General features: G+C 56.4%; 1 protein-coding gene across 4 annotated transcripts in view; it reads left to right on the plus strand.

The window, feature by feature from the left end:
• UNC5A (unc-5 netrin receptor A) overlaps positions 1-16,874 on the plus strand; it is a 63,623-nt gene extending 46,749 nt beyond the window's left edge. For all 4 annotated transcript variants that reach the window (XM_065555194.1, XM_065555195.1, XM_065555193.1 and 1 more), the window contains 9 exons: positions 5,629-5,817; positions 6,062-6,361; positions 6,620-6,707; positions 7,226-7,394; positions 8,025-8,258; positions 13,306-13,455; positions 13,772-13,936; positions 15,540-15,718; positions 16,119-16,874. In XM_065555194.1, the coding sequence (XP_065411266.1) occupies positions 5,629-5,817; positions 6,062-6,361; positions 6,620-6,707; positions 7,226-7,394; positions 8,025-8,258; positions 13,306-13,455; positions 13,772-13,936; positions 15,540-15,718; positions 16,119-16,284 (1,640 nt within the window). In that variant the 3' untranslated portion in view covers positions 16,285-16,874. The remainder of the gene's footprint in view (positions 1-5,628; positions 5,818-6,061; positions 6,362-6,619; positions 6,708-7,225; positions 7,395-8,024; positions 8,259-13,305; positions 13,456-13,771; positions 13,937-15,539; positions 15,719-16,118) is intronic.
• Positions 16,875-17,129: the final 255 nt, after the last annotated feature.

Here is a 17,129-nt window from a genome sequence, read left to right on the forward strand (position 1 = left end):
GTAACACTTAGTTAGAACAATAGTGGATTGGATCTGCTCTGGCAGCATGGTTCCTGTATGTGCCATGTGATCTTGCCAAGAGCTAAAGAAAACTGCTACTTTATCCATACAAGCTCGGGCCAATGTTTGGAACCCAATTAACATCGAATAAATGCAGATATTAATGTTCTTCATAGTCCAGGAATCTTGGCATTTAGCCATGAAAGCAATATGGTAGTGTGCCTCAGTCTTCCTTTTCATACAGCACATTAGGTCTGGAATGTCCTCTCCCCTGTGAAAAGTTCCCATATTGTTTATATGCATTGCCTGTGAAACCCCAGTGTAACAAGGCCTTTTAACATAACGTGTGTTTTCATGTATTCCTTTTAACATGTTCAATGAATTCTCCAAAAGATTAGGCACATTGTATATTTTTACCGTTTGTGGCAATAGCAACACATTAATTACAAAATTTAGCAATAACAACAAGTTCATTGCAAGTGTCCATCTACAGTCATGTTTGTCATGCCACCCCTTTGGCTCAATACCATTGGAGTTTGGGCATTTTAGGGTTAACCTGTGGCTTCCCTTTGCAAAATTCAGTTTTCTCTTTCCTCCTTGTCCTGCAGGATCAAACCCTGATTTCTCTTGCTTAACAGAATTCACTGGCTGATGGGGTGGGCCCTCTGTGCTAACAGCTATTAGCAAGTCCTTCCTTTCCCAGCCAGGCAAGTAATTTGCACTACCCCAGACCAGAGCCAGTCCACCAGTTTTCATATTCGTAACTGCTATCATCTCCAAGGCTGGACTCTGTCTTAAAGAGATACCACACAAATCCAAAAAGTCTGCGGGTGAGAGTTTGCTTCCTCTCCCCCGCATCCTCAAGCATTTAGCCATAAAACTGCTCTGCTCTGACACATCAGTAACCAAATCTGTCCTCAAACCCTGAAGCACAAACTGCTCATTTAAAGAATCAGAAAGGAGACATTCCTGTTCCAACACCATTGTCTCCCCAACAAGTTGGCCCCACACAGCCACTTGGTTATAGGGATGCCTCAATCCCTTAACAACTTTTACTTCCTCTGAGACCTTCTCAAAGCTACCCACACTGGATCTTTTACAAGGAAAGTTAGTGGATCCCTTCACAACAGACAATTTTTGGTTGCTAGGAACTGAAACTTCCTTGATTAAATCACTCTCACACCCTTCAATTGCAGGGAACTGCTTGCACCGAGTACCATGAGGATTCCTTTCTCCAGGAGCTTTTCTAAGCAGCAATTCACCCCTCACAGAAATTCTGCCCTTACCCTCTTCACCTAGGGCTTGCTCTAAAGGCACACTTTCCTGAGCAACAACAGACTCTGTCTGGGTCTTACTTACATTCAGGATCACCTTTGACCCATCAGGCAGATCTCTACACAATCCCCTTTCAGGCGAACCCATAGACTTCCTAGATAAAAGGTTAGAAATACTTCCCTTCTCTTTGCCACACACAAGCTTAGGAATTTTTTCCTTTTTGCTACAAGTTGTTAAACTGTCCGTAGGTAACACAACCAAATTACCTTTCTGCTCTCCTTGTGCCCTGGCTAGGGTATCACCCTGATCAGACAGAGTTGTTACACCCTTCTCCAACCACACATGAGCAACAGGCAAAATACAAGCACCAGAACTGTTTGGTCTCTGGGATTTTGCTAAGCCACTAACTGGATGCAACCTAGTTACGGGGCCATTCTCCCCAGCAGATGCAAACTTAGGACCATTCCCTTCCTGGGCTTTGGTTGAATCCAGAACCAACTCTGAGACAACTAAATTACTCTCAACCATCACAGGCCGAAAGGCACCTTCTGTCTGCTCCACAGACAAAAAAGAGTTGGAGACGCATTTTCCTTTACTAGACATACTGTTTGGGATTTCATTTCCCTTGTCCCAGCACACCGGGCTGTTCACAGACAACTGCTTGGAGACTGGGGTAGCTTCCTCCATAGGCAAGTCAACACCCCTGACAGACACAGGCACATTTCCTTCACTGTCACTGTTCTTCGCACAGGAAACAGATAAGGTATAGGGGCACTCATCTTCCACTCTCCTTGCCTTCCCAAACTGCTGACTAGATAAAGCCATCAGCTCACAAGACTGCCTAGGCTCATCCAAAATCTCCTTGTTCTCCTCTCCCTTCGCTTGATCTAATTCCAGATTTACTTCTGAGACATTAGATAGACATTCAGAAACTTCATTCACAGCCAAACAGCTACTTTCCAAAGACAAACTTTTGGAGAAACCCTCCATAGGCACAACCTTAGGATCAATCCTCTCTTGTGCCTGGTTTGTATTAACTTGACTGACCATAGCTTTAATATCATTTCCAATCATAATATCCTTAGGGATTATGTCTTTTACTCCCACAACCATGGTGCCCTCCAATCCCTTCCATTTCAGGTGGATTTTAGCCAAAGGCACCCTGACAAAATACTTAGATAAGGCTACAACAGTTACATCTTCGCCTGGCAAATAATCTTCCTTCCTGACAAGACTTGCTTTAACCAGAGTAATATCTGCTGCGGTGTCCCTCCATGCCATACACCTCACTCCATTCACTTCTGCACTGCTAATAAACTCTGCATTATTTCCCCCATATTTAGCTTTAATGTGAGTTTTAAGGTCAAATCCTTCAGAGACAACAGAAACAGCATTTGCACACAGGGCACCAATGCTGGGCTCTGTGTGGCTTGCCTGTGAGTTTACAACAACAGGGTTAGCATTGGCCGTGGCATTTGGGGTTGCTGGTTTTGGGCTGCCCTTCAGTGTCGGGCAGTCTGGTCTCATGTGGCCCAGCGTACCACAGCGATAGCATGTAACCTGCTGGGGATGCGAGTTCCTACCCTCCGGGCCCCCTTGAACTCCTTTAGAAGAGTCAGGTTTATTTTTAAATCCTTCCCTCCTCTTGAACTGGGGAGACTGGTGATCAGTTTTCCCCGGGGTTTTACACCCTCCTCGAGCCCTGTTTTGGGTATGGGCATCGGCAATCTCTGCTGCCCGTAGGACTGACTCAGGGTCCCTGTCACACACAGCTGCTCTCACATTGTCAGGCACAATGTCTAAGAACTGTTCCAAAGTTATTAAATCCAGCAGTTTTTCAAAACTCCCATGAACCTTGGCTCCCATAACCCACTTTTTAACAAAACCCATCAGCTTATGAGCACATTCTACAAAAGTACAATCCTTAGGCATTTTAAACTCTCTAAACTTAACTCTGTAAGATTCAGGAGTAACCTTGAATCGCCTTAACACAGAATCCTTAAACCGCTCATAATTTAACGCTTCTTGTTCCCCCAAGTCATTAAACACCTCCCTGGCTTTTCCAGTCAGTCTGGTTAGCAGGACAGGCATTCGCTGACCCTCAGGGATCTGGTACAGATTGCAGAGGCGTTCAAAGGTAGACAAAAACTCCTCTATATCCTCAGTATCATTGTAAATGGGACACATCCTTTCCCAGTTTTTCTCATGGCGGGGGGGAAGTGGAGTACCAGGTGGGGATGACTTTCTCCGCTCTTCCATTACTTGGAGCTGAAGTCTGGCCGTCTCCTGTTCCATCTTGTGAGTCTCCTGTTCCATCCTGTGAGTCTCCTGCTCAGCAGCGAGCAGCTCTAGACGCCCCTTACGGGCTCTCTCTTCAGCCTCCTTCTTTCTTTGATCAGCCTCTTTCTCTCTCTCAGCAGCCTCTTTCTCTCTCTCAGCAGCCTCTTTCTCTCTCTCTCTTTCTAACTCTGCTATTTTGTGCTTCTCCAGCAATCGAAGATCTGCCAGCTTCTGTTCATGCTCAAATTGCAGTTGACTTGTCACCCTTTGCATCCTAATTTTTTCTGCATCTTCTGCAGCCTCAGGTAAGGGCTGTGCTCTTGCCCCCTGATCACTGGCTATTAGCAGATTTCTCAATTCTTCCTTTGTAGCTTTCTTTCTAAAGCTTATCCTCTTTTCTGAACACAAATTTTCCAGGGCTTTTTTCCCAAGTCCCTCATATGCTCTTTGCTCAGCCATTGCAGCAGCTCTTTAACCAACAAAACTCTCAATCCCAAAATTCAAATTTGGATAGCGTGGGGTTCTGACCCAAAGCTTAATTGACCTGGTTCTGTGGATCCAAGCACGACTACGCCACTGTGACAATGCGGTTCTGGCGGAACCCAACTGAGAGTGCCAACTCAGGATAAATTGCTCAAATAGGGCAGTTACAGCCCAAGGCTGGGGTTTTTTCCACCTCTAAGGCAAACCACCAGCCAGACTAAGAGGACTCCAGTCTCACCCCACTGGCTAACTGCAAGTCTCACAAGCAATCTCCTTAGATACTCCAGTTTCCCAGTATTACCACCAGTACCACTCGTTATGGGGACAAATGGTTATGAAAACCAATACCCCAGTAAAAGAAAAAGGTTCTCCTGATCCCAAAGGACCAAGCCCCAGACCCAGGTCAATATACAAATCAGATCTTACCCACAAATCACGCTGTTGCCGATCCTTTAGAATCTAAAATCTAAAGGTTTATTCATAAAAGGAAAAAGATAGAGATGAGAGTTAGAATTGGTTAAATGGAATCAATTACATACAGTAATGGCAAAGTTCTTGGTTCAGGCTTGCAGCAGCGATGGAATAAACTGCAGGTTCAAATCAAGTCTCTGGAATACATCCCCCGCTGGGATGGGTCCTCAGTCCTTTGTTCAAAGCTTCAGCTTGTAGCAAAGTTCCTCCAGAGGTAAGAAGCAGGATTGAAGACAAGATGAAGATCAGGCATCAGCCTTATATAGTCTTTTCCAGGTGTAAGATCACCTCTTTGTTCTTACTGTGGAAGATTACAGCAACATGGAGTCTGGAGTCACATGGGCCAGTCCCTGCATACTTTGCTGAGGTACAAGGCGTATCTGCCTTCTCTCAATGGGTCCATTGTATAGCTGATGGTCCTTAATGGGCCATCAAGCAGGCTAGGCAGAGCTAATCTCAGCTTGTCTGGGATGTCACCCAGAAGCATAGCATAAGTTTGCCATACAGACAGTATAGAGCCAATATTCATAACTTCAACTACAAAACTGATACACACATCTAGACAGCATAATCATAACCAGTAAACCATAACCTTGTCCTAGACACCCCATTTGACCCCCTTTATACAAGATTTGGGTGCCACTACAGGACCTTGGTTGCAACAATGATCTATACGGTCCCAGTTTATGTCAATAACGTCACACCATCATTGGAGATTTTTAAGAGCAGGTTGGACAAACACCTGTCAGGGATGGTCTAGATAATACGTAGTCCTGCCAGGAGTGCAGGGGACTGGACTAGACGACCTCTCGCGGCCCCTTCCAGTTCTATGATTCTATGTCAGGCCAAAACTCACATGCCCTCAGCTGCGTTTCCCGTGGGGACAGAGACGCTTTGTGAATTCAGGTCCCAGGAGTGGGGCCCAGTGGGGAAACTGGCCCTGGCTAAGTCCCACAGAAGGCCTCAGCCCCGATCTGGCACATGCCCAGGGATACACCCTCTTGCCGTGCCCCAGCCTCCCTGGGCGCCTGCCCGTCCCCTCCTGTGGGGGGCGCTGCAGCACAGGACCCCGCGGCCCTGGCCAGAGCAAAGCCTGGCTCAGCGCGGTTCTCCCCCCAGCCGCCTCTGGCCCCGAGGACGTGGCACTGTACGTGGGGCTCATGGCTGTGGCCGTCTGCCTGGTGCTGCTGCTGCTCGTGGTGGTCCTGGTGTGCTGCCGCAAGAAGGGGGGCCTGGACCCCGACGTGGCCGACTCGTCCATCCTCACCGCCGGCTTCCAGCCCGTCAGCAGCAAACCAGCCAAGGCAGGTGCGTGCGGCATGGGGGGCGCGGGCAGCGCTGGGCGGGGTGCAGCTCCCATGGGATCGGGCAGCGCGGTCCTGGAGCGCTCGTCCCTGCCAGCCTGCTGGCACAGAGCCAGGCCCGGGCCCCAGGACCCTTCCCACTGGCCTGGGCAAGGGGCGGGACCTCCCTGCCCTGGGGGCAGGGCTCTCTGCCCCCTGGGAGCCCCCTGACCATGTGTGTGACTGGCTTACCCTCTGCCCGCTCACAGGGACGTCCCACCTGCTCACCATCCAGCCCGACCTCAGCACGGCCACCATGACCTACCAGGGCTCCCTGTGCTCGCGCCAGGACGGGCACAGCAAGTTCCAACTCAGCAACGGGCACCTGCTGAGCCCGCTGGGCGCCGGGCGCCACACCCTGCACCACAGCTCGCCCGCCGCCGAGGGCGTGGATTTCGTCTCGCGCTTCGCCGCCCAGAGCTGCTTCCGCTCCCTGCCCCGGGGCGCTGCCAACATGGCCTACGGCACCTTCAATTTCCTGGGGGGGCGGCTCCTGATCCCCAACACAGGTACGGCTGGCGTGGGGGTGGGGCAGCACCCTGGGGCCCCGGCCTGCGAGCCAGCGTGTGAGTCCCTCCCCCTGCCCACCGGGCAGTGGGTGCCGCGGGGCGTCTGGGCTAGCCACGCTGGGCCTGCGCTCCTGCACGGGCTGGCACAGCCCTGGGGGGGCACGGGGCAGGGCTGGAGCCAGAAAGGCCGGTGGGCCCCGTGGACGGTGCTGGGGTCAGGGCAGCACCCGCTGACCTGCGCCATCTGCCCTGCTGCAGGGATCAGCCTGCTCATCCCGCCCGACGCCATCCCGCGGGGGAAGATCTACGAGGTCTACCTGACGCTGCACAAGCAGGAGGACGTGAGGTAGGTGCTCGGCCTGCAGCCCTGCCAGCCCCCGGGCCACGGAGCTCCCTGGGCCTGCAGCCCTGCCAGCCCCCGGGCCACGGAGCTCCCTGGGCCTGCAGCTCTGCCAGCCCCCGGGCCACGGAGCTCCCCGGGCCTGCAGCCCTGCCAGCCCCCGGGCCACGGAGCTCCCTGGGCCTGCAGCCCTGCCAGCCCCTGGGCCATGGAGCTCCCTGGGCCACGGAGCTCCCCGGGCCTGCAGCCCTGCCAGCCCCCGGGCCACGGAGCTCCCCGGGCCTGCAGCCCTGCCAGCCCCCGGGCCACGGAGCTCCCCGGGCCTGCAGCCCTGCCAGCCCCCGGGCCACGGAGCTCCCCGGGCCTGCAGCTCTGCCAGCCCCCGGGCCACGAGCTCCCCGGGCCTGCAGCTCTGCCAGCCCCTGGGCCACCAGCATGGAGCTCCCTGCAGCTGGTGCCAGCTCTGTGCCCTGGCAGTGCCCCCGTCTCACCTCTCTCTCATCCTCTCTCCTCTCCCTGTGGAGGTTGCCCCTAGCCGGCTGCCAGACCCTGCTGAGCCCCATCGTCAGCTGCGGGCCCCCGGGGGTGCTACTCACGCGCCCCGCCATCCTGGCCCTGGGGCACTGCGTGGAGGCCAACGCTGCCGACTGGAGCATCCGCCTGAAGAAGCAGTCATGTGAGGGCACCTGGGAGGTGAGTGCCCAGGCCAGGGGCCCACAAGGGGGGGCTGATATTGGGAGTGCCGAGGGGACCCCAAAGGCACTCACAGGGGGTGCACGTCCCCTCCCCTGACATGGCCTGGGAAAGAAAATGGCTAGGCCTGGGGTCCCTGCTCGGAGCCCCCTGGGCAGGGGCAGGGGGAGGGTCCCCACTCAGAGCCCCCCAGGGCAGGGGCAGGGGGAGGGTCCCCACTCAGAGCCCTGCAGGGCAGGGGGAGGGTCCCCGCTCTGCACCCCCCAGGGCACGGGGAGGGGAAGGGTCCCCACTCAGAGCCCTGCAGGGCAGGGGGAGGGTCCCCGCTCGGAGCCCCCCAGGGCAGGGGCAGGGGGAGGGTCCCCGCTCGGCACCCCCCAGGGCACGGGGAGGGGAAGGGTCCCCACTCAGAGCCCTGCAGGGCAGGGGGAGGGTCCCCGCTCGGAGCCCCCCAGGGCAGGGGCAGGGGGAGGGTCCCCGCTCGGCGCCCCCCAGGGCACGGGGAGGGGAAGGGTCCCCGCTCGGCGCCCCCCAGGGCAGGGTCCCCGCTCGGAGCCGGCTCTCGGTGGCAGACAGGGCTGAGGCGGGGGCCTGGCGGGCGCGTGCCCAGCTCTGGGGTCTCTGCCGCAGGACGTGCTGCAGGTCGGGGAGGAGCCGTCCTCGGGGCTCTATTACTGCCAGCTGGAGGCCCAGGTCGCCTACGTCTACATGGAGCAGCTGGGGCGCTTCGCCCTGGTGGGGGAGTCACTCAGCATGGCGGCCGCCAAGCGCCTCAAACTTCTGCTCTTCGCACCGGCCTCCTGCAGCTCCCTGGAGTACAGCGTCCGCGTGTACTGCCTCCGCGACACCCCGGACGTGCTCCAGGTACTGCCCCACAGCCTGCCCCACGGCCTGCCCACAACCTGCCCTGCCCTGTCCCCTGCCCTGCCTCCTGCAGCTCCCTGGAGTACAGCGTCCGCGTGTACTGCCTCCGCGACACCCCGGACGTGCTCCAGGTACTGTCCCACGGCCTGCCCCACCGCCTGCCCCACATCCTGCCCCACGGCCTGCCCTGCCCTGTCCTCCACCCTGCCTCCTGCAGCTCCCTGGAGTACAGCGTCCGCGTGTACTGCCTCCGCGACACCCCGGACGTGCTCCAGGTACTGCCCCACAACCTGCCCCATGGCCTGCCCACAACCTGCCCCACAGCCTGCCCCACGGCCTGCCCACAACCTGCCCTGCCCTGTCCCCTGCCCTGCCTCCTGCAGCTCCCTGGAGTACAGCGTCCGCGTGTACTGCCTCCGCGACACCCCGGACGTGCTCCAGGTACTGCCCCACGGCCTGCCCCACCGCCTGCCCCACATCCTGCCCCATGGCCTGCCCTGCCCTGTCCTCCACCCTGCCTCCTGCAGCTCCCTGGAGTACAGCGTCCGCGTGTACTGCCTCCGCGACACCCCGGACGTGCTCCAGGTACTGCCCCACGGCCTGCCCCACATCCTGCCCTGCCCTGCCCTGTCCCCTGCCCTGCCTCCTGCAGCTCCCTGGAGTACAGCGTCCGCGTGTACTGCCTCCGCGACACCCCGGACGTGCTCCAGGTACTGCCCCACAACCTGCCCCATGGCCTGCCCACAACCTGCCCCACAGCCTGCCCCACGGCCTGCCCACAACCTGCCCTGCCCTGTCCCCTGCCCTGCCTCCTGCAGCTCCCTGGAGTACAGCGTCCACGTGTACTGCCTCCGCGACACCCCGGACGTGCTCCAGGTACTGCCGCACGGCCTGCCCACAACCTGCCCTGCCCTGTCCTCCACCCTGGCCTGACCCCTGCCCTGCCTCCCAGGCCCTGACTCACCTTCGCCAAAGAGGGGCTGATGCCCCCAGCCCAGCTGAGAGAGGCCTGGACTCTGTGTCAGACCTGGGGGGCACATGGAGAGCAGCGGGGAGCTCTGGCACTGGGGGGACTCCCAGCCACTCCAGCCCCAGCCTCTCCCACCAGGGGGTGCTCTAGGGAGCAGGGTGGGAGGGCTGTCATGGGGGGCGCTCTCTGCTACTCCAGTCCTGGCAGGGTTCTGGCCCTTAGTCATGTTCCTGGCCCACCAGCCAGTTCCCATCCCAACTACATGAGAACAGCCCCATGGGGTCAGCCCGAGGCCCGTCCAGCCCAGTGTCCTGTCTGCTGCCAGCGGCCAGTGCCAGGTGCCGCAGAGGGAGTGAACAGAACAGGGCAAGTGCGAGTGATCCGTCCCCTGGCATCCAGCCCCGGCTGCTGGCCGTCAGAGGCTTAGGGACACCTGGAGCGTGGGTTTGCATCCCTACCCAGCCTGGCTAATAGCCACTGATGGACCTGTCCTCCAGGAACTGATCTAGTTCTTTTTTGAACCCTGTTATAGTCTTGGCCTTCACAACCTCCTCTGGCAAAGAATCCCACAGACTGACTGTGCGTTGGGTGAAGAAATACTTCCTTTTGTGTGTCTTAAACCTGCTGCCTGTTAATTTCCTTGGGTGACCCCTGGTTCTTGTGTTACGAGAAGGAGTAAATAACACTTCCTTATTCACTTTCTCTACACCAGTCATGATTTTATAGACCTCGACCATATCCCCCCTTAGTCGTCTCTTTTCCAAGCTGAAAAGGACCAGTCTTATTAATCTCTCCTCATACGGCAGCCGTTCCATCCCCCTAATCATTTTTGTTGCCCTTCCCTGTACTTTTTCCAGTTCTAATGTATCTTTTTTGAGATGGGGCGACCACGTCTGCACGCAGTATTCAAGGTGTGGGCGTACCATGGATTTATATAGAGGCAACATGATATTTTCTGTCTTATTATCTATCCCTTTCCTAATAGTTCCTGACATTCTGTTTGCTGTTTTGACGGCCACTGCACATTGAGTGGATGTTTTCAGAGAACTATCCACAATGACTCCCAAGGTCTCTTTCTTGAGTGGTAACAGCTAATTTAGACCCCGTCATTTTATACGTATCGTTGGGATTATGCTTTCCAATGTGCATTACTTTGCATTTACCAACACTGATTTTCATCTGCCATTTTGTTGCCCCGTCCCCCAGTTTTGTGAGATCCTTTTTAGCTCTTCACAGTCTGCTTTGAACTTAACTATCTTGAGTAGTTTTGTATCATCTGCAAATTTTGCTACCTCCCTGTTTACCCCTTTTTCCAGATCATTCATGAATCTGTTGAACAGCACTGGTCCCAGTACAGATCCTTGGAGGACCCCACTATTTACTTCTCTCCTCTGTGAAAACTGACCATTTATTCCTACCCTTTGTTTCCTATCTTTTAACCAGTTACTGATCCATGAGAGAACCTTCCCTCTTATCCCAAGACTGCTTACTTTGCTCAAGAGCCTTTGGTGAGGAACCTTGTCAAAAGCTTTCTAAAAGTCCAAGTACATTGTAGCCACTGGATCCCCCTTGTTGACCCCCCCCCCCCCAAGAATTCTAATAGATTGGTGAGGTATGATTTCCCTTTACAAAAGCCCTGTTGACTCTTCCCCAACATACTGTCCCCTGCAGTGTTCATCTCTGTGTCTGATAATTCTGTTCTTTATTAGAAGTCAGGCTCATTGGCCTATAATTGCCGGGATCACCTCTGGAGGCTTTTTAAAAATTGGTGTCACATTAGCTACCCTCCAGTCATCTGGTGCAGAGGCTGGGGGTGGGTTCTTGCTTGGAGCCCCCCAGGGAGGGCACGGGGATTTAAGCTATAGGTTACACGCCACAGTTAGTAGTTCTGCAATGTCACATTTGAGTTCCTTCAGCACTCTTGGGTGATACCATCGGTCCTGGTGACTTATTACTGTTTATCAGTTTGTTCCAAAACCTCCTCTATTAACACCTCAATCTAGAACAGTTCCTCAGATTTGTCACCTAAAAATAATGGCTCAGGTGTGGGAGTCTCCCTCACATCCTCAGCCGTGAAAACCAATGCAAAGAATTCATTTAGTTTTCTCCGCAATGTCTTGTCTACTTTAAGTGCTTCTTCAGCACCTCGATCGTGCTGGTTTGATTGTTCACCAGGCTTGTTCACCAGGGTTTCTGCTTCTGAGGGACTTAAAAATGTTGCTGTTAGTTTTTTGCTAGCTGCTCTTCAAATTCTTTTTTGGCCTCCCTACTTACACTTTTACACTTGACTCGCCAGAGTTGATGCTCTTTCCTGTTTTCCCCAGCAGGACATAACTTCCAATGTTTAAAGGATGCCTTTTTGCGTCTAACCACCTCTTAGACTCTGCTGTTTGCCACGGTGACATTTTTTTGGACTTCTTACTGTTTTTTTATTTGGGGTATGCATGTAGTTTGAGCCTCTGTTATGGTCTCCATGCAGCTTGCAGGCATTTCCCTCTTGCGTTCCTTTTAATTTCTGTTTAACTAGCCACTAGTTCCCCCTTGTGAAGTTAAATACTACTGGGGTGGGTTTCTTTGGTATCCCCAGCCCCCCGGGTGTTAAATGTAATTACATCATGGTCGCTATTACTGAACAGTTCAGCTCTATTCACCTCTTGGACCAGAACCTGTGCTCCACTTAGCACTAAATCAAGAATTGCCTCTTCTCTTGCGGGTTCCAGTCATTAATCGTGTGTAGAAATGTTATCTCTGCATCCCATCCTGAGGTGACATGTACCCAGTCAATATAGGGATAGTCGAAATCCCCCATTATTATTTTCTGTCTTTGTAGCCTCTCTACTCTCCCAGGGCATTTCACAATCACCAGCACCACCCTGGTCAGGTGGGCAGGAGTATATCCCTGCTGCTATACGCTTATTATTCGAGCATGGAATTTCTATCCCGAGAGATTCTATGGTACAGTTTGATTCATTTAAGATTTGTACTATATTTGACTCGACGCTTTCTTTCACATACAGTGTCACACCCCCACAGCGCGACCTGCTCTGTCATTCCTATCTAGTTCCTACCCTGGTGTCACCGCGCCCCACTGATTATCATCATTCCACCAATTTCTGTGATGCCGACTATATCAATATCCTCATTCAATACCAAGCACTCGAGTGCACCCAGCACTTCTAGCATTTCTATATTTGTCAATATTTAGTTGTGTGCCGTCATGTGAGGTAACTGCTGATACAGACTAACACGGCTACCACTCTGAAACCTTTCACTGGACTCTGTTTCTCCTCAGTTCCTACCTGCACTTTATCAGCTTCGATCCTCTCCCCTTCACTAGGACATAGAGAATCCCCGTTAAGAGATCCTCCCCCAAGGGATGTCTCTGTCCGAACCATGTGCTCCTCCGCACCCGTTGCCTTTCCCCCAGCCCTTAGTTTCAAAACTCCTCTACCACCTTTTAGCGTTACACACCAACAATCTGGTACCTGTTTGGTTTAGGTGGAGCCCAACCTTCCTGTATAGGCTCCTCCTTTCCCAATAACCCTAAACCCCTCCTCCCTTCACCATCATCTCATCCACGCATTGAGACCCTGCAGTTCTGCCAGTCTCCCTGGCCCTGCGCGTGGAACTGGAAGCATCTCAGAGAATAGCTGCCAGGGAGGTCCTGGACTTTAATCTCTTCCCTAGCAGCCTAGATGTGCCCTCCAGGACCTCTCTTCTAGCTCCCGTGTGACCCAGTGCCTGTCTCCCCTCCAGCAGCAGGGCCGTGCTGGTCAGTGCCCAGCTGGGCCCTGGGAGGGCTGGGCTGAGCCCCGCAGAGAAAGGCAACGGGCTCCCCCCGTGCCACGAGGCCCCCAGAGCTGCCTTGCTCAGCCCACTGCTCTCACTGGGGCCAGGGCTGCCCAGGGACAGGTTGGGGGCCCCGAGGGCAGGGGGTCAGCGAGGAGGCACCTGAGGGCGAGGGGTGCTCTGTCCCCCCCGCAGGCCGCTGGGCACAGCCGGATCCAGGACCCGTGCTGAGTGGGGACTGGCCCAGGCTGGGTCTCGGTCCCTGGCTGAGCGCCCATCTCCCGGCAGGAGGTGATGCAGCTGGAGAAGCAGCTGGGGGGGCAGCTGATCGGAGCCCCCCGCGTCCTGCACTTCAAGGACAGTTACCACAACCTGCGCCTCTCCATCCACGACATGCCCAGCTCGCTGTGGAAGAGCAAACTCCTCGCCAGCTACCAGGTAGGAGAGCCAGCCGTGCCTGCTGCACCCACCCTACCCCAGCCAGGGCTCAGGGCCAGGCCCAGCTCTGCCCACAGCAGGACGGGTGAGCCCTGCAGCAGCGCCACAGCACCGAGTCCCAGGGGCTGGCAGGGACGCCCTGCTCTTCCCTGCCCCCAGCTCCTGCTGCCCCTGGACCCTGCTCTCGGCCGGGGTGGGGGCCGTCCCTGGTGCTTCCGGGGAGGCTGGGGGGATTCCTGCCCCACCCCTGAAGCCCGAGAGCCCTGCAGCAGCCCCAGGGCGGGCGGGAGTGACCCTCGGCTTCCCTCCGCCGCAGGAGATCCCCTTCTACCACCTGTGGAGTGGGCTGCAGCCCTACCTGCACTGCACCTTCACGCTGGAGCGCCTCAGCCCCAGCACCTGCCAGCTGGCCTGCAAGATCTGGGTCTGGCAGGTGGAGGGCGACGGGCAGAGCTTCAACATCAACTTCAACATCGCCAAGGTGAGCGGGCCGGGATTGGGGGGGCTGACTGCAGGCATGTGCCAGGCCCCGGAGCCACCTGCCCGAGGAACGGGAACCATGAGGGGGCCAGGCCCAGGAGCCAGTGGGGGGCGGGGGGCTCACTGCAGGCATGTGCCAGGCCCCGGAGCCACCTGCCTGAGGAACGGGAACCATGAGGGGGGCCAGGCCCAGGAGCCAGTAGGGGGCAGGGGGCTCACTGCAGGCGGGTGCCAGGCCCTGGAGCCACCTGCCCGAGGGCTGGGGAGTCAGGGATCCCGGTCCATCGCCATGGCACTGGATTGCCTCCCCCTGCCAGGCACGGGGCACAGCAGACTAGAGGGCAGCAGCTCCCCAAGGGCCGGGCTGCAGCAACGCAGGTGGGTGCCAGACCCTCCGAACGCCCAGCCCCACCCCCAGGCCTGGGGCCCTGTCCCCTCCCTGGCTCACCACGCTGTGATGCTGCCCGTGGGAGCCAGCCGAGGTCACTCAATCAGGGTGAACTGCGACCAGAACGGGGCAGACAAACCCCGAATGCTGGGGGATCTTCCAATACTGAGATTTACCAACCAGCCCCAAACAGCCTCAGTGTTACCGCACTGTTTACTCAGAAGTCCAAATTGTGCAGTTCCCTTAAAATGCCCAGCCCAGGCCTCCATCCAGACACACACGTCAGATATGATGATGGTTACTGAAAATCTGATCTCATCATGTAAAATACACGCTAGAGCCAATTCTTGTTTACTAAACTAAAATTTATTAAAAAAAGAAAAGCAATAGGGCGTTGGTTAAAAGATCAATACACAGACAGACTTGAATTCAATTCTTGAGGTTCAGATACATAGCAGAGATGAGTTTGTAGTTGCCAAAAGTTCTTTTAGAAATCATAGAAAGAATCTCAGGAGGTTCTAGTCCCACCCCAACTAAATCCCTAGATCCCTAAATGGCCCCCCTCAAGGATTGAACTCACAACCCTGGGTTTAGCAGGCCAATGCTCAAACCACTGAGCTATCCCTCCCCCCCACAGGTTACAGTCCAATGTCCGTATTCAGGGTGGCTCCAGTCAGTGACTGGGGATCTCAATCCTTGTGGCTTAAGGTTTCCCCCTCTTGAAACCCAAAGCAGATCTGAGATGAAGCAGGGTTGTGTCCCAAGGTTCTTATACATTTCCAGCAGCCTTTTGGCCTGAGAAAACAATAGGCCTAACTCTCCTTCTCCCAAACATCCTGGCAATTAGCACAGGGTAATTTATCCATTACACAGTTCAGATCCAGGTTACCACAACCTTCAAAGAGACATAGAGACAATAATACTATTTCCCTCAAGTGTCTTCCGAACTGTTAATATTCCCTTTTTGATCTTTGAATCAAAGCTATAGCAATAGACAAGACTTCTTTGCTGACATCACAAGCCCTGAGCACACAGCTCCCCTTCTATCTCTAACAATGCAGACTTGCATTCCAAAGCTCTGTTCATTTACAGATTTTCCTAGCCAGTCTCTAAAGCTGGGCCCTGGGTCAGGTCAGTCTGGGAGGTAATTAACTCTTTCTGGCCCTGTCACCTTCCAGTGAGAGATTATATCACACTCCTAACCTCACCCCCCTAGGACACAAGCTTCTCGGACTGGCTGGTGCCCGAGAGCGAGGCCGGCTGCCCAGCCCTGGTGGGCCCCAGTGCCTTCAAGATCCCCTTCCTCATCCGCCAGAAGATCATCAGCAGCTTGGACACGCCCTGCGCCCGTGGGGCTGACTGGAGAACGCTGGCCCAGAAACTCCACCTGGACAGGTATGGGGGCAGGGAACATCTCCAGCACCAAGGCACTGGGGGCAGGGAGCATCTCCCTGCCAGGGCACCAGGGGGCAAGCAGCGTCCCCCCACCAGGGCATCAGGCACAGGGAGTGATCCCAGAGGCAGGGAATCGGGGCAGGGAGTGATCCCGGGGGCAGGACACCGGGGGCAGGGAGTGATCCTGGGGGCAGGGCACTGGGGGCAGGGAGCGATCCTGGGGGCAGGACACCGGGGGCAGGGAGCGATCCCGGGGGCAGGGCACTGGGGGCAGGGAGTGTCCCCTCGCCAGGCCTCTTGCCCAGCCCCGCCTGGTCGACCAGCCCGTGAGGGCAGAGGGTGCCCCGGGTGGGGGTGGGCTGGAGCTCCCGGCTGACGCCCCCTCCCCTCTCCTCTGCAGCCATCTCAGCTTCTTTGCCTCGAAGGCCAGCCCGACCGCCATGATCCTGAACCTGTGGGAGGCGCGGCACTTCCCCAGCGGGAACCTGGCGCAGCTGGCCGCCGCCGTGGCCGAGGTGGGCAGACAGGACAGTGCCCTCTTCGCCGTCTCGGAGGCCGAGTGCTGAGGGGCCAGCGCAGGGCGGGGCAGGGCCCTGCGGAGGGGGGAGCACAGGCCCCGGGGCAGCGGCGTGGGTGTCACTGCCCCAAAGGTGCCAGCTCTGTCCCCCCAGGGGCCTGTGCTGGGCTCCTGCCCCTGCTGCCCGCGCAGGGGGCAGGGGGCTGGCTGGGTGCGGGCACTGACTGAGTGCGGGGGGCTGTGCCCCTTGCTGCCCAGGACCCCTTGAGGACTCACCTGACACCCCCCCCCGCATGCCAAGGGGCTGTGGGCCAGTCCCCCCTTGGGGGCGTCTTGGAGCCAAAGAACAGGCCATGGCGGGGGCTGCGGGCGGGGGCTCTGAGGGGGGGCTGGGATGGGCAGCCTGGCTCCAGCCCGGCCCATCCGGGCGCTGTGTGTGCAGCGGGCATTGTGCGTCGTGCGTGCTGTAACCGTGTGGGGCCGGGCGGTGCCAGGCCCTGTCCCATGTTGTGTAAAGACCGGTTTTTAATTCTGTATTCAAGTGCATTCGCGTATTTACACTTGGCCTTATGTACATAGCCGGCAGCGCGGGGAGGGGGCGAGCGGGCACCCTGTAAATAAATCGGATCTATATTGCTAGCTGGGGCTCGCGCGTGCACCAGACACGGGGCGGGGAGGGAGGGGGAGCAGCACAAGCTGCCCCGTGGGGCTGTTCCAGTCCCTGCCCACCCAGCAGCCTGGGGGCAGTGCCCTGGGGGAAGGGCAGCGCTGGCCGCAGACGGGAGACGGTCCCTGGGGCCGCGTGGGGATGCAAACGGCCTGCAGGGCGCCCGAGCTCCTCCCAACACGGGGGCCTCCAGTGTCCGGCGCTGGCAGCAAGAGACACCTCACCGC

Source organism: Chrysemys picta, chromosome 8 (genome assembly GCF_011386835.1).
Source record: "Chrysemys picta bellii isolate R12L10 chromosome 8, ASM1138683v2, whole genome shotgun sequence".
In the NCBI taxonomy this organism is placed as follows: domain Eukaryota; kingdom Metazoa; phylum Chordata; order Testudines; family Emydidae; genus Chrysemys; species Chrysemys picta.